General features: G+C 43.1%; 2 protein-coding genes, 1 long non-coding RNA gene and 1 other non-coding gene across 4 annotated transcripts; 3 read left to right on the forward strand and 1 right to left on the reverse strand.

The window, feature by feature from the left end:
• Positions 1-269: 269 nt before the first annotated feature.
• On the forward strand, positions 270-1507 carry LOC118761339. The gene is made up of 2 exons (XR_004997304.1): positions 270-518; positions 549-1507. It is a non-coding gene; the product is annotated as an uncharacterized LOC118761339 (long non-coding RNA).
• Positions 1508-2373: 866 nt separating this feature from the next.
• LOC115229297 (60 kDa neurofilament protein-like) lies at positions 2374-4409 on the forward strand. Its single transcript, XM_029799675.2, has 2 exons — positions 2374-2967; positions 3610-4409. The coding sequence occupies exons 1-2, from the start codon at positions 2452-2454 to the stop codon at positions 3895-3897; spliced, it is 804 nt and encodes a 267-aa protein (XP_029655535.1). The 5' UTR covers positions 2374-2451; the 3' UTR covers positions 3898-4409.
• Positions 4410-10238: 5829 nt separating this feature from the next.
• On the reverse strand, positions 10239-11333 carry LOC115229298 (tigger transposable element-derived protein 4-like). The gene has a single exon (XM_029799676.1). The coding sequence runs from the start codon at positions 11331-11333 to the stop codon at positions 10239-10241; it is 1095 nt and encodes a 364-aa protein (XP_029655536.1).
• A 1693-nt stretch (positions 11334-13026) lies between these two features.
• Trnak-uuu lies at positions 13027-13099 on the forward strand. Its single transcript has one exon. It is a non-coding gene; the product is annotated as a tRNA-Lys (tRNA).
• The last annotated feature ends 263 nt before the right edge of the window (positions 13100-13362 follow it).

Consider the following 13362-nt stretch of genomic DNA (forward strand, 5'->3'; position numbering starts at 1 on the left):
CCCCCGAAATGCAGTCTGTGGCAGAGAGAATTGATCATCTAATTATTACGAGAGTCGAAAAGACGTCATCCAATCGAGTGACCCCACAAAGCCACATAATTGAAGTACAAAAATTTATTATATTATTCTAAAAAATACAAAATAATAATTATTATTGTTAGATTGAGGGAAAACCTGTGAAACGTCTCAAATTTTCTGAAATCTTTGATTTTCTAAACTGTCCAAATTCCACTCTGCAACTCAAAATTAAAGAACACATCGAACCGCCAAAACGTATCAATTTCCCGCCAAAATGTGACAGTCATAGAATCTCCAAAGTCCTCAAAAAGTTCTAAAAAAACCGCGGGAAAAAGCCCAAAAGCGAAAATAAAAAATCTTGGAATGACCAGCAAAGGAAGCAGTCCGAAGTGCAATGAGATCAATCAGGACTCTCCCGTGAAGGACAAACACGTCGAAGGGTCCCTAGAGGAGGTCACTCGTCGGGGATATTCAAAATCAGTCGACCAATCAAATGGGAGGTGACTCCTTTCTGTTCTCTCATCTTCCAGGCCGGACTGTTTCACCACCCGCCACTGCCAGTCTGCAGGAGTCCTCCCTCTGCTTAGTGGAGAAGTATTAATTATTGACGACATTGCCTCTCAGAAGGTCAAGAGGACGGCCTCCCTACTTCACTCCATGGGGTGTAGTCATTGCTTGGAATCACATTTGAAACGTGGATTGTGGGTGTACTCAGTCCCCTCATCAATTAGGAGGGACCGTCAGCCGAGGAAGAGACGTCGAGTGAGGAGTGGGGACGGTGGACTCTTCTGGTTGAAAGGGATCCGAAAGTGGGACTGGGGATGACCCTGGCCACGGACAGGCTAACAGGGAATGTCTTTGTGTCCTCAGTGGTACTTGTCCTCACTCACTCAGCTGCCCAATTGCGTCATGGGGGACACCATCAAGACGAATGACCTCATTTATTCCATCAATGACCGACCTCTCCGTGGAATGAGTGTGAATGACGTCACTCTTTTACTCAAAGTTGTGATTGTACAAAAAGACAGACCACCACTGGAAGGATCAGACTGGAGTATGGTCGGCAGGACAGTCCCCCACCCCACAGATCCCTGAAGGAGAGGATGCGGTGTATGTCTCCCCATTTACTGCCAGTCAGGAGTCATCCACGTCTCAGAAATGTCAAAATCGAGAGAAGGGGGGACGGGACATTCGGGGTGGTCATCACCAGCCAGAGAAGACGACAAATGACTTTTTCGACAAAGTATTAATCAGCCAAATAGAGCCGACTGTCCAATACGCCTCGAATACTCGACTGAAAGTCCCCGTTTGTGGATGACTTGTATAGAAGGGAGACGAACTCTTCTCGATAAACAGTACTTCAGTGTCTGGACTGACACAGGAACAAGTCCTCGATCTGATCAAGTGTCTCAAGTCCGATGTACTGGACCTTGACATTAAGAGATAGTTTGCTCACTAATCACTTTATTCTTTTTATTTATTTCGTCAACTCGTTTTCCGTATGGGGAGTAAAGGTGATCCCTAGTATCTTTAGAGTTTTATTTTAAGGAATTGATTTCCCTTCCATGGTCACATTTATCGACAAATTCCTCAGTCTTTTGTTAGTTGTGAAAAAGGTTAGCTCAGACTTTTCCCGGCTTGCTTTCAACAGATCGGCATTGAGCCATATACACAGGTTATTTATATTTTTCTGTAATCTTCTTGTAGCTTCACTGACACTTATATATCCCTCGATGCAAAGATTATATCATCCGCATATGATAGTAAAATGTCATTCTTGTTTTCAGGAAGAGGCATATCGTTCAACATTAGGTTGAATAATACGGGGGATAGGGGGAACCTTGTGGCACTCCATTCGGTAGTAGCCTCGATGCAGATCTTCGATTGCCCTTGTAGACTCTACCCCGACGTCCATTCAGAAAATTGGCAAGCCATAGTTTTAAATTTGATACCATATTCAACGAGTAAATTTTCTGCGTAAGAATTTTTCGGGAGACCGTGTCAAAGGCCTTGTGAATACGGCCAAGAATCAACTTTCATGAATTCTCGAGGGGACACATAATGTAGATATTGGGCTGTATGATCCTGGTTCGTTCCTCTCCTTCTCTATGATGTTAGATACGAGTTATATCAGTGGAATTTATTTAAAAAATTAATTGAGCATACACTCAGTCAATGACAGTCAGAAATAGATCGAGTTGTCAGGCACTAAAGTGTGTGATGGAGGACTAATAGAAGATGGTCATTCGAGGCATACTTTGTGAATTATATGGTAATATATCAATTCGAATACATTTGCTCGATTAAGTTTATAAATTGATTATTTGAATGTTCCATGGCAACATACTACTCTCCTCGCTCGACCATGCCTCAGTGCACTTTAATTGGCGGAAGTATCGACCGAATGCCGGTGTGCAGGAATAGATATAATCAATGGCCATGTCCGGCCTCAGAAGCATGTCCGTGCAGGTGAGGGAAAGCTACAAGTCAAAGAGCTACCGTCCGCGGACGAAAGCGAGGACTTGCGAGCGTAGGACAGTTCAGTCGTTGAATGTTCCGTCTATGAAAGTGGAATACCAATATGGGACGAGTTTGGTTGGAACGAGCAGTGAGGAGTTCAAGTCAGCACGGGAAAAGGAGAAGAGTGAAATGCGTGACCTGAATGCGAGACTGGCTCACTACATCGAGGTGTCTCGGTACAACGACGCACTGAACAAGAACTTGGTGGAGGAAATGGAGAATTTGAAGGCGACAGGGAGGAGGGGGAGTGACTCGATGAAGAACATGTACGAGACGGAGCTGGAACAACTGCGGAGACTGTTGGACGAGGGAGAACGAGAGAAGGCCGAACTGAGGAGGCAGATGGAGGAGAAGGAGCATCAAGTGGAGGATTTACAGGCGGAGTATGTGGTGATTGAGAATGTGAAGGAATCGAGAACTGGAGGACATGTACGAGGACAACTTGGGGAGACTGCGACGACAGGAGGAGGACTTGGCGACGTGCGAGGCACAGAGGGGAGTGTTGGAGAGGAAGGTGGAGAACTGTTTGGGGGACAAAGAACGGGACAGAAGAAACGTGGAGCGACTAAAGGCGGAGGTGTGTAGTCTGAGAAATGTACTTTGTGGGGAAAAGTGGCAGGACTTGGGAGTGGAGACGGTCTCTCGAATCGACAACCAAAACCAGTGCCAGACCTTACGAGAACAACTCGAGTTCGTGAAGGATGTGCACGCGCAGGTGAGGGGAGTGTGGAAATGGTTGCAGGAACTGAAGGAACTGGGGACGTGGAGGGACCCCTTTGACCGATCTCGGGAGTGGTGGTCCAGCGAGTTCGCCAACTGCATAAAAGACATCCAAGACGAGTACGACAGTCGACTGGAGGCCATTCGGGACGACCTGGAGTCACACTACTCACTCAAAGTCCTCCCTCCCCCCACCCTCTAGATCCACCAAGTCCAGACTGGGGCAGCCCGCAACGAGTTGGAGACGTCCTTCTTCCGCGACAAGTTCTCCACCCTCCAGTCCACCAAGACCGACATGCAGAACACGGTCGACCACTTGGAGAATTCCGTAACCCAATTCTCCCCACGTAGAATGCCCGACTCAACAGACACAACCAGGATCTACAACGAGAACTACACAACCTCCAAAGAGAATACGACAAGTTGTTGGTCGAGAAGGACAACGAGATGAACCAACTCCGCACACTCCTCGAAAACACCCTCACTGACCTACAGTCCATCACCGACCGAAACATGTCTCTCCAACTCGAGATCATGGCCTACCGAAAACTACTCGAAAATGAAGAAAACAGGTCATTCCCCCCCTCACTCCAGAATTGGCATCGCCGACGACTCCCACTACTCATTCCCCAAAAGTGAAGATAACTTGCCTTCCCCTCAGTCCAGAAGTGGCATCGACTCCCTCCACTACTCATTCCCCAAAAGTGACCCCACACAAAAGACCACCTACCAGAGGAGTGCCAAGGGACCCATCACCATCACCCGAGTCGACGTCGATGGACTGTTCCTTGAAATAGAGAACACAAATGTCTCACAAGTACACTCCCCCTAACACTCGCAGGAACAAAACCTCCGTGACTGGCGAATAATCCAGAATGCCGATGGGAGTATATTCGAATACACTTTCCCTCAATACAGTCTCCCACCAGCCTCCACTCTCAGAATATGTCCAGAGGGGTCTTCCGAGGAGACTGACCTTGTCTGGACTGGCAGGGATTTGCTGAGTACTGGCACTGTGGTCACCACCAGTTTGCTCGATGCAGAGGGCGATGTATTCCTCATATGTATTTCTAGGAAATGGCCACTTTTACTCAAAAAACAGTTTTTACTGTCTAAACTAATATACTAATTAATTAATATGTTTGGACTTAATGTTAATGACTGGGTAACCTGTGGGAATAGTATATTAAGGTGGTTATAAATAAAAATCCCGGATGAGCAGCAAGTCTCAAATGCAGTCGACAATAAAAAGTATGAAGTATGGGGACATGCAGATATCGAGAACATGTTCGAAGTGTCGAGAAGCACACTAAGTCGGCGAAATGAAGAATTCAACACAATAATGGGGGACTGGTCAGAGCGCGTGAGCAAAGTGGGTCAATTGAGCAAGGACTATGTGGGGAATCTGAGCAAACTGTTGAAGAACGAGGTGAAGGGAAGGTGTGTGCTGATAATGCTATTACAATAATCTGTTAAGCACATTAGAACTGGTTGGGGAATGGGGGGAGTGGACGAAATAATGATGGGACTAGCGTGGTGGAGAGTGAACGCGGAGACAACGTTCATAACGGCCTGCACACAGACAATGCCCAGTCTGATCGAGTCGATAAAGAAGACGTACGAGGGAGTGTTCTGGATGGTGAGTGTTGGTGTGTTGAGGCACAGTGCATGGACACAATCAACACGTTCCAGTCCGACATTGTGCGGCAGATGGAAGTGTACAGCAAAGTAGAGTGGAGCACTCTTATTCCAGTTGTACTACGCCAACCAACAGTCCTACTCCAAGTTCGTCAAGGCCGTCGAGAAGAAGGTGTCCAAGAGAGTGTTGGAGGACCTCAGCATTAAGGCCTTCAAGTCCTACTTGCACTCGTTGCAGGCAGCACACAGAATCAACACTCTTGTCAATTATTTCCAAAATGAGTTGTTTGGAGAGTTGCTCACTGTTTTCTTGCTTTGTTGACGTGCAGGTGTTCGACTCGGGCAGGGAGACTCTCCTCGTCGAGTTGTTCAATGTTCTGTCCAACGGGGTGGCCGACATGGACGACAAATTGAGGGAATACTTGCACTTGATTAAAACTAAAGTCGACAACCTCGTCCTCGCCACTGACCAGACTGTTTTCAAGACATGCCAATTCTACATTCCAGACTTCCAAAACGTGGTATGTCTCCTCAGTCCGAGTGGCAGCCCCACCCGACCCTCCTGGCCACCCACGAAATGGACAAAAACATTCGGCAACTGCTTGTGAACACCAAAAGAGAGTTGGACGACCAGTCGACATTGACCACACGAGTACTCCCATCCCATCACCCAGTTGTCCTCCCAGAAATACGAGGAAACACTCGTCCAACAAACAATTCATAGAAAGAAAAGCAGGGCGGCCTGTCAGGTTGAGTCGGGCCAATCAAAACAGGACAAATCGGCCTATTTGGGTGGCAAAATAAAGATGACTGTGCTGAAAGGGGACTTGGGGTTTCTCAAGACGGCGATGGCGCAGATTTACTCAAAGGAAGGATTCTGCTTCTTCAACGAGTGTTGTTGTGAGAGACGTGTAGGGACGGGTCGAGTCGGGTCTGCTCGTTTCTGATGGAGGAGGACGAGCACGTGAGAGTGCTGTTTGGGGGCAACTTGGAGAGCATTTGCGAGGTGTGTGGAGTGGTGACATGTGAAGGGGAAAGCGAGAGTGCCCTTTGTGGTGACTTTCTGCATGTACCGAATCAATTTGGAGTCGAAGGGAATATTCCGAGTGCCCGGGTTGGAGGCGGAGGAGACCAAAATGAAGGATTTGTTTGAGGCGGGTGAGGAGTGTGAGTGATGCAGGGATCCTCTGTTTTTCGGTGTCGGTGAACTGTTACTGTGATGTCCTCAAGGAGTTTTACCGAGTGCTGGAGTGTCCTCTGATCGACGAGAGAGTAATGAAGCAACTCAACAAGATAATGGGTATGTGGTGGGGCACGAATGGAGTAGAAAAGGTGGCAGCCAACGACGAGGTGGGGGAACTGATCCCGCAAGTGAGGGATGCAGTCCTTCTCCTGTCGGCCACTCACCTGCACAACCTCAAAATATTGTGTCTTTTCCTATTAGAGTGGTGTTGGAGTGAAAGAGTGGTAGAGTGTCCAAGTCATGTTCGCTCAACCAAATGACAGTCTCCAATCTGGCCTGCCTCTTCGTGATGGCCCTCAACTACCAATTGGGCACTCAGCACAATCCAGAGTCCACCAAGACCACCATCATGCTCATCCAATACGCCCCCCACATCTTCGGCACTGACCTGGCCCTCGACTTTTCTCCTCTCTACCAACATGTCAGCGACATTGAAAAGTCCTCTCTCCCCCTCATCCTAGTCCTCTCCTCATCCACGAACTCAGGACTGCCAATCAATAGTCACTAAGTAACAATTTAGTCAATTAGTCAGTTGTTAATGTCTTAGCATGTTAAAGCCAGTCGGGCTCGCCGAAGGTCTCGCTCCAGTCTTTCCAACGACTCCCGCAGGTTCTCGATTCGGTAGTTGGGCACCTGCAATCAACCCACCCACTCACTTTCGTGTAGAACTGGGACTCCCAGTCATTTGACCGACAGGCCATTCTCGACCTTGCAGGGGAAACAGACCGGTTGATGGAGGAGTAGGTGGGTCTCTCATATCGCGGACATGACCTCTCTCTCCTCCTGCGTGGGGAGGGGGGACATGTGACTTGTGAGGAGGTGGAGAAGCGTAGTCTGGGGGAGACATAGTCCTGAGGATGAGAGGAGAGTATGACCGGAAAGTCGACAGTCCTGACCATCAAGTACTCCCTGGAGTATGCATCGTAGTAAGGGAGACAACTCGGGTAGGGAAAGAGCAAGTCACGTGCGTTGGTGGTGTAGGTGGCCAACACAGTGTCTCGGCCAGTGCGTTGGGAGACCTCGAATAGTTTGATGAAGACGGGCTCGGCTGTGGAGTGAGGACAGACACATACAGTACAGTCGGTCAATCACTGATTCCGCATCACATTCCATATAAAAGGTCTAAACGTGTGCCACTCCACTACTCTCGATATGTGGAACTGCTCTCTGAAGAAGCAAGGCAGTTCTGCGGGGTACAACATTGTCTCTTTGTGCTGTCCCAACACATATACACTCAAGTACAGGTCATTCTCGTAGTTCAGACGCGTCCCCGGGGCAGACACCTAATATTCAGTACACATATTACCTCGCATATTGTTATTGTGGACGACAATGTGTAGTTCTTTCCCATTTCTGTGCACTCACCGGCATCACTCCTTTATAATTCATGCCTACGCGACATGTCACATCGTCATAATTTAATTATAAACTTTATAAACCTCAGAAAATTCAATATTTCTAACAATTCCTGTTTGCGTCACGACAGTAGGACCCCAATAATCAGGTCCCCACCAGAGAGGTCTTCCAATTTGGTTGGTTGTGTGGGTCACCACCCTGCACAATTGCCTAATTGACTGACAAATGTGGCATTTTATATTCTAGTAATAAATCATATGAATTTGTGACGAAAATGTGTTTTAGTGCAATTATAATAATAATCCAGATTTAATAAACTATTATTCCCACGTCATTCTTGTGGGACTGATGGAGGACAGGAAAGGATGGGATGACTTTTACGACCACCCTCTAGTTCTAACAGAAATAGACTACAGCAAACCCCTCCACACAAAGCCTGATAGAACTCAGTTTCGAAGGAACCCCGGAAGGTATGGGTGACTGGACAGAAATAGCCCAGAAATACAAGGAGGAGGGCAACCAGCTGTTCTCGAAGGGGAGTGGCCATTGCCAACTACGAAGAAGGGATAAAACAAAAGTCGAGGTTGTTATGCCAACTGCACAATTGCCAACCACAACTTGGTATGGCAATAATCAGGCCAAAGGCAGTCATTCAGGCGGCACTCTCCTTTGATGACCAGAACATCAAAGCGATGGCCATTTATTAGTTTGGGGCTCATTGCAGTGGCTCAGTCTTGTTCCTCTCTGCCACAGCGGGCTGCCCAACTGCAGGCACTCCTCATTTCCCCCCACAAGAATTGCACAGATTGGGCATTGAAGTGGCCACTTGTATAAAAGTAGTGTGGAGGGGGATTCGGGCCATAAGTTCATTTTTAATGAGTTATTGTTACATTGTGGGTGGTCAGTCTGTAAGGAGGGACACATTCCTATAGGGAGGCCTATTTAACACCTCACAAAAAGTCCAGATAAAATTGATTTTAATTATTGCGTCAGTCGATTCTCCTCCTTTTGAGTCTTCGTGGCAAACTATATCAATATAAAACATAATAATTAACTTGTCTGTATAACATGGAGTACAGAACAACGCTCACAAATCAACAGACCTCGTGTGTGGTGTGTCTTTCACGATTTCGAAAGCAGTCTATTATCGGGTTCCTTCATATTATATGGTTTTAGGGTGGTAGACATTGTTTATAAACAAGTCAAACAAAAGTAGTAACCAAAACGTTTCATTAGTAATTAATAAAGGATCGGATAATAAATTTGAAACCCAACTCCACACTGGTTATTTTTATTTCGTGAAATTTTTGCATAACCAGCAATTCCCCAGAATCGACCCCAACTGTTTTTTGTGTTTAAATCAGGCACCTGTTCTTAATGATCCAATATTATATGTAATTAACAAATAGTTATTAACTAACTAAATTCCCGGCATCGTAAATGGAAACACAGTTTCCACGTACTATGGCCAAGGAAATCCTTTCGAAAAGCCACTTGGACTCGAGTGGGTCTCCCCGTTTATGGGAGATCATGCGGCCAAGCTTTTTTAGAAAGGAAAGAGACTTTTCGCCGATGACGCCGGAAGTCTCGACGGCGATGGGAGTGAACAGATACCGTTCAGAGAGCTCCTTGTACTTTCCAATCTTCATCTTCTCGGTTTTGCGAGAGACTGAGCCAGGCTCGACAGCTGAAGAAGGAAGGTTGAGCTCCGAGAAAGTGTCTGAACACGTCGCATCCCATAACAGAGACTTGCCGACTCAAATGATCCAATATTCTTTGCCTTTTTCTACCCCATATCCGACAAGCGTAACTGCATGATTTAATTTTGTGCCACAATGAAGATTATCATGGACTCCTATTGAGTTATACAAATGTTAATAACCTCTAAGATAAAATTTAAAACTATTAGCTGATGAGTCGAGACTAACTGTGAGGGGACCAATTTCCATTAAAGTTTTTAATAATGTTGATTCAGAAACATTACGTTGGTCGACATATTTTAAGATTTTGATTGGATTGTTCTTGTATTTACATGTTTTTTTCTACAATAAATTTAAATTCTGTCACTTTTCCTTTGTATTTGTACTGATCAGTTTTAGCTATCCCACCATTGTGAATGATGTAATCATATACATCTTTAACGTATCCAATTTTACATCCGTCATAACTAAGGCAATCAAGTACATTTGTTCACTAAAACTAGTCAATATTCCATATTTGATTGCGTATTGACCTTCTAAACTGCCAAGCTAGGAAAATAGTCATTTTTTACAGACCGCCCCGAATATAAAACACGACCCACAATGACCTTGGCTTTTGACGTTGGTGACTACTTTTTTATCTCTCCAATCATAAGATGATGGAAAATCATATACAGTGCGACCTCGTATTGGGGAAATTTTTCCCCAATTTTGAGGTTTTCCCCCAAAAAAAGGTTTTTCATTAAATTTAGGTCTCGCCTGTTCGATATCTCTCTTAATAATATAACCGAGACGGATAACTACAATTTTTATTTTTTAATAAAAAAATCAGTTAATTTTAATCGAGTGTTTTGTTTTTTTCACATCGAACTCATAATATTTGCTTTGAATCTGAATAGATCAAGTACATTTTCCGGAGTCTCTTGCTTAATAACATTTAGCAGCATTGTGAATGCGCATTCCGCATTGTTTATAACTTGTTGATCATCCAAATGTTCCATAAATTGTTCGCTGCAGTCCTCTTCATCACTACTGTTATCATCCTAGAAACTCTCCAAAATCGTATTTTCCACAATATCGGAATTAATCAGACTTTCTTCGATGTCCTCTTTTTCCCGACAGTCATATTCCAAAGCTTTTTCAAAGCAATGTTGTATTGAAGTGTCTGTAATCTCGTCCCATGCCAATTTCGAACATGAAATAGCATCCAATATTGTGATTCCCTTTATTGCTTCATCTATTTGCCCTGCAGGATTTTTATCATAGATAATTGTTTTCATAATCCAGTTATTAAAATGATTCTTAAATGCCTTTATTATCCCTTGGTCACATGGCTGAATTAAGGAACTTGTATTTTTTGGAAAAAATATTACGTCGACGTTTGAAAGTTTGAGAGAAACAGCATGACAAGTTGCATTGTCAATTAACAATGCTATTTTCCTTCTTTTCTCTCTCATTTCCTCGTTAAATCGAGATAACCAATTTTCAAAAATATTTTTTGTCATCCAGGCTTTGCACGAAGCATCATATTCAATGCCAATTTCTCTCAGATTCACACCTTTTAATACTCTTGGTGACTTCGTACGCCCAATTATAAGCGGTTTATATTTTTCTCCTGTGTAACTGCAACACAAAAGAAGTGTCATACGTTCTTTTCTTATTTTATGTCCGCTGTGTGACTCATTTTTTTCAACAAAACTCTTTTTGGAAACAGCTTTATAAAATAATGCAGTTTCATCACAGTTGAAAATGTTTTCTCCCCCATAGTTTTCAAGCAAATCATTGAAAGTTGATTGGAAGTTTTCCGCACCTTCTTTATCAGCTGATCGTGATTCGCCATGTAATATTCTGAATTTTATTTCGAATTGTTTCTTAAATCTGTAAAGCCATCCATTAGAAGCAGTGAAATCATGATTTGAATTTCTATACGCAATTTTACGTGCAATAAGCTTTAAGGTTGGCCCATTAATTGGAAAACCTTTCGACCTGAGATTACGAAAAATCTCGTAAACTTGGGCATTCAATTCGTATCCAATTGTCCCTTCGGATGTTGAGAAACCTTGAGCTAAGATTCCTTCCCTTTTCTTTTTTAGTCGGTATAGCATTCCTTTAGAGATGTTAAATTCTTCACAAATCATTTTGTCCTTATGACTGTATATCCTTGCAAATTCTGATCTTTTCACTTTGATTTAGTTTTCTAGGTATTGGCTTTCTAAAATTTATAAAATAACTTTAAAAATTGATAATTTCAGTTTTTTACCAGGTTAATTAGCTAACTAACTAAGTTACCAGGTTAAATAAATTTTAAAATTATTGATTACAAATTTGGAAAAACAGGTTACAATAAATAAATAATAATAAATCAAAAATTATACAAATATATTAATGAATCGTTTATGATAATATAAAATTTTTCCCCGGTAGGGGGTTTATTTCATTAAAAATCATCGTATTTTATAGGGATGGCAAAAATATTTCCCCAAAACCAAGGTTTTCCCCAAAAAAGAGGGTTTCCCCGCTACTTGGTTTTCCCCAATTCGAGGTCGCACTGTATTTGAGAATCGAGTTCAGTTTCTGAAAAATATTTTGCATAATCAGTCGTGTCATATTGCCCTAAATTATTTAACTGTGAGAATTATTCGTTTGTCTGATGATATTAACAATAAAAATGATACCATGTCTGCAAACGAATTGATTCCTAGTTTATAATTTATAAAATCATATGGTTCTTTTCTATTCAAAAATTGGAGTGATGAAAAAATTCAAGTGGAAATACAAGAATAAAGGTTGAGAACCACTGTTCTATTCCATCCCTATGATGGTGGAGTACTTCATGGCTGAAAATGATAAAAATAGGCGTTCTACTTCCCCCACCTAAATGGAAAGAGTGATGGGGGATCAAATGAGAGCACTTTATGTGGCAAAGAAAAAGTCTCTGCTGGCGGAGTGGAATAAAATCGTGAGTAGTCTCCGGGAGTGTGAGAAGGAGATTAGCATATCGGAGAAGGAGGAAGAAAATTACAATTGTAAAAGTAGGTGTCCAATTTTCGAAAGGAATGTGCAAATATTAGAACAGTCCACGATACACGTCAAAATATACAATCCAAGCTGGAAGCACTAAACAAACAATACAGTGGAATATTGGATGCATACCGCAAACGACAGCTGGTGGAATTGACTTGTAAATGTTTAGGAGATCTACGGAATTAAGTGGCATGGGGAGGATTTGTACTGTTCTATGTGCATTGATGGACAAAGTGGTGCCAAGGGAGTAAGACAACATTCCGGCGGTCTATTGAGAAACCATTATCAGAGGGTAATACCCCCACTTGATACAATTCATTACAATTCTCGACTCCCGAAGTGCACAACCAATAAATCCCATCGATAATTCATGGTCTGAAATCAGACTTTTCTCTTTTTCTTTATAACTAAGTGATCCTGGGGAACAATAAATAAATAATTCATTGCCAGATTAAACTGACTGACCCTCACCTTTACCAGATACTATTCACTTCTTTATTTTTTCAGAACATTGTGAATGTCTCTCCATTCACGTTCTAGATATAGCACAAGTCATAGGCAAAGTGGGGGATACGAAACACCCCACTATTATGTCCACCACCGTCGTAAAGACAGATACCCTCAATACCAATGTTGTTCACTGATAGTCCCCTCCCCCCTTTCATCACATTGCACAGTGAGGGAGGCGAATTTGGCAATACATAATATAACGAGGGAGTGACTATGTTTCATCAAACTATTAGCTGATGAGTTGAGACTTATTCAATTTCACTGGGGTATAGTAGTTCTACAAGAATTAAGAAACAGGCCTTGTTAGCTCAGTCGGTAGAGCATCGGGCTTTTAACCCGAGGGTCGTGGGTTCGAGTCCCGCACAAGGCTTTATTTTGTTTATGTCAGAATAACTAACCAAATCTTTTTTTGTAGAATATTCCAACCACTTTCTCCAAATGATACTCATATTCAGTTTTTTTGTAGATTACAATTTTTTTGTCAAATGTATAAAAAGACCTTCTGGTTGTTTATCACCGACCAAGTTTTCATTCACAAAATTGTTTCTTTTCCCTATAATGATAGCTCACTCTGACAGACTTTTGGCTTAGTTATAATATAGTCGGTCTTGAAGCCAATGAGGGCGAGTTCTC

Source organism: Octopus sinensis, unplaced genomic scaffold, assembly GCF_006345805.1.
Source record: "Octopus sinensis unplaced genomic scaffold, ASM634580v1 Contig12402, whole genome shotgun sequence".
NCBI lineage: Eukaryota > Metazoa > Mollusca > Cephalopoda > Octopoda > Octopodidae > Octopus > Octopus sinensis.

What these genes read in the sequence shown, in the direction of transcription:
- LOC115229297 (XM_029799675.2), top strand. Translation starts at nt 2,452, where the DNA reads ATGGCCATGTCCGGCCTCAGAAGCATGTCCGTGCAGGTGAGGGAAAGC. An exon ending in AATCGAGAACTGGAGGACAT is followed by an intron (nt 2,968 to 3,609) that starts GTACGAGGACAA and finishes CTCCCCACGTAG; the next exon opens with AATGCCCGACTCAACAGACA.
- LOC115229298 (XM_029799676.1), bottom strand. Translation starts at nt 11,333, where the DNA reads ATGATTTGTGAAGAATTTAACATCTCTAAAGGAATGCTATACCGACTA.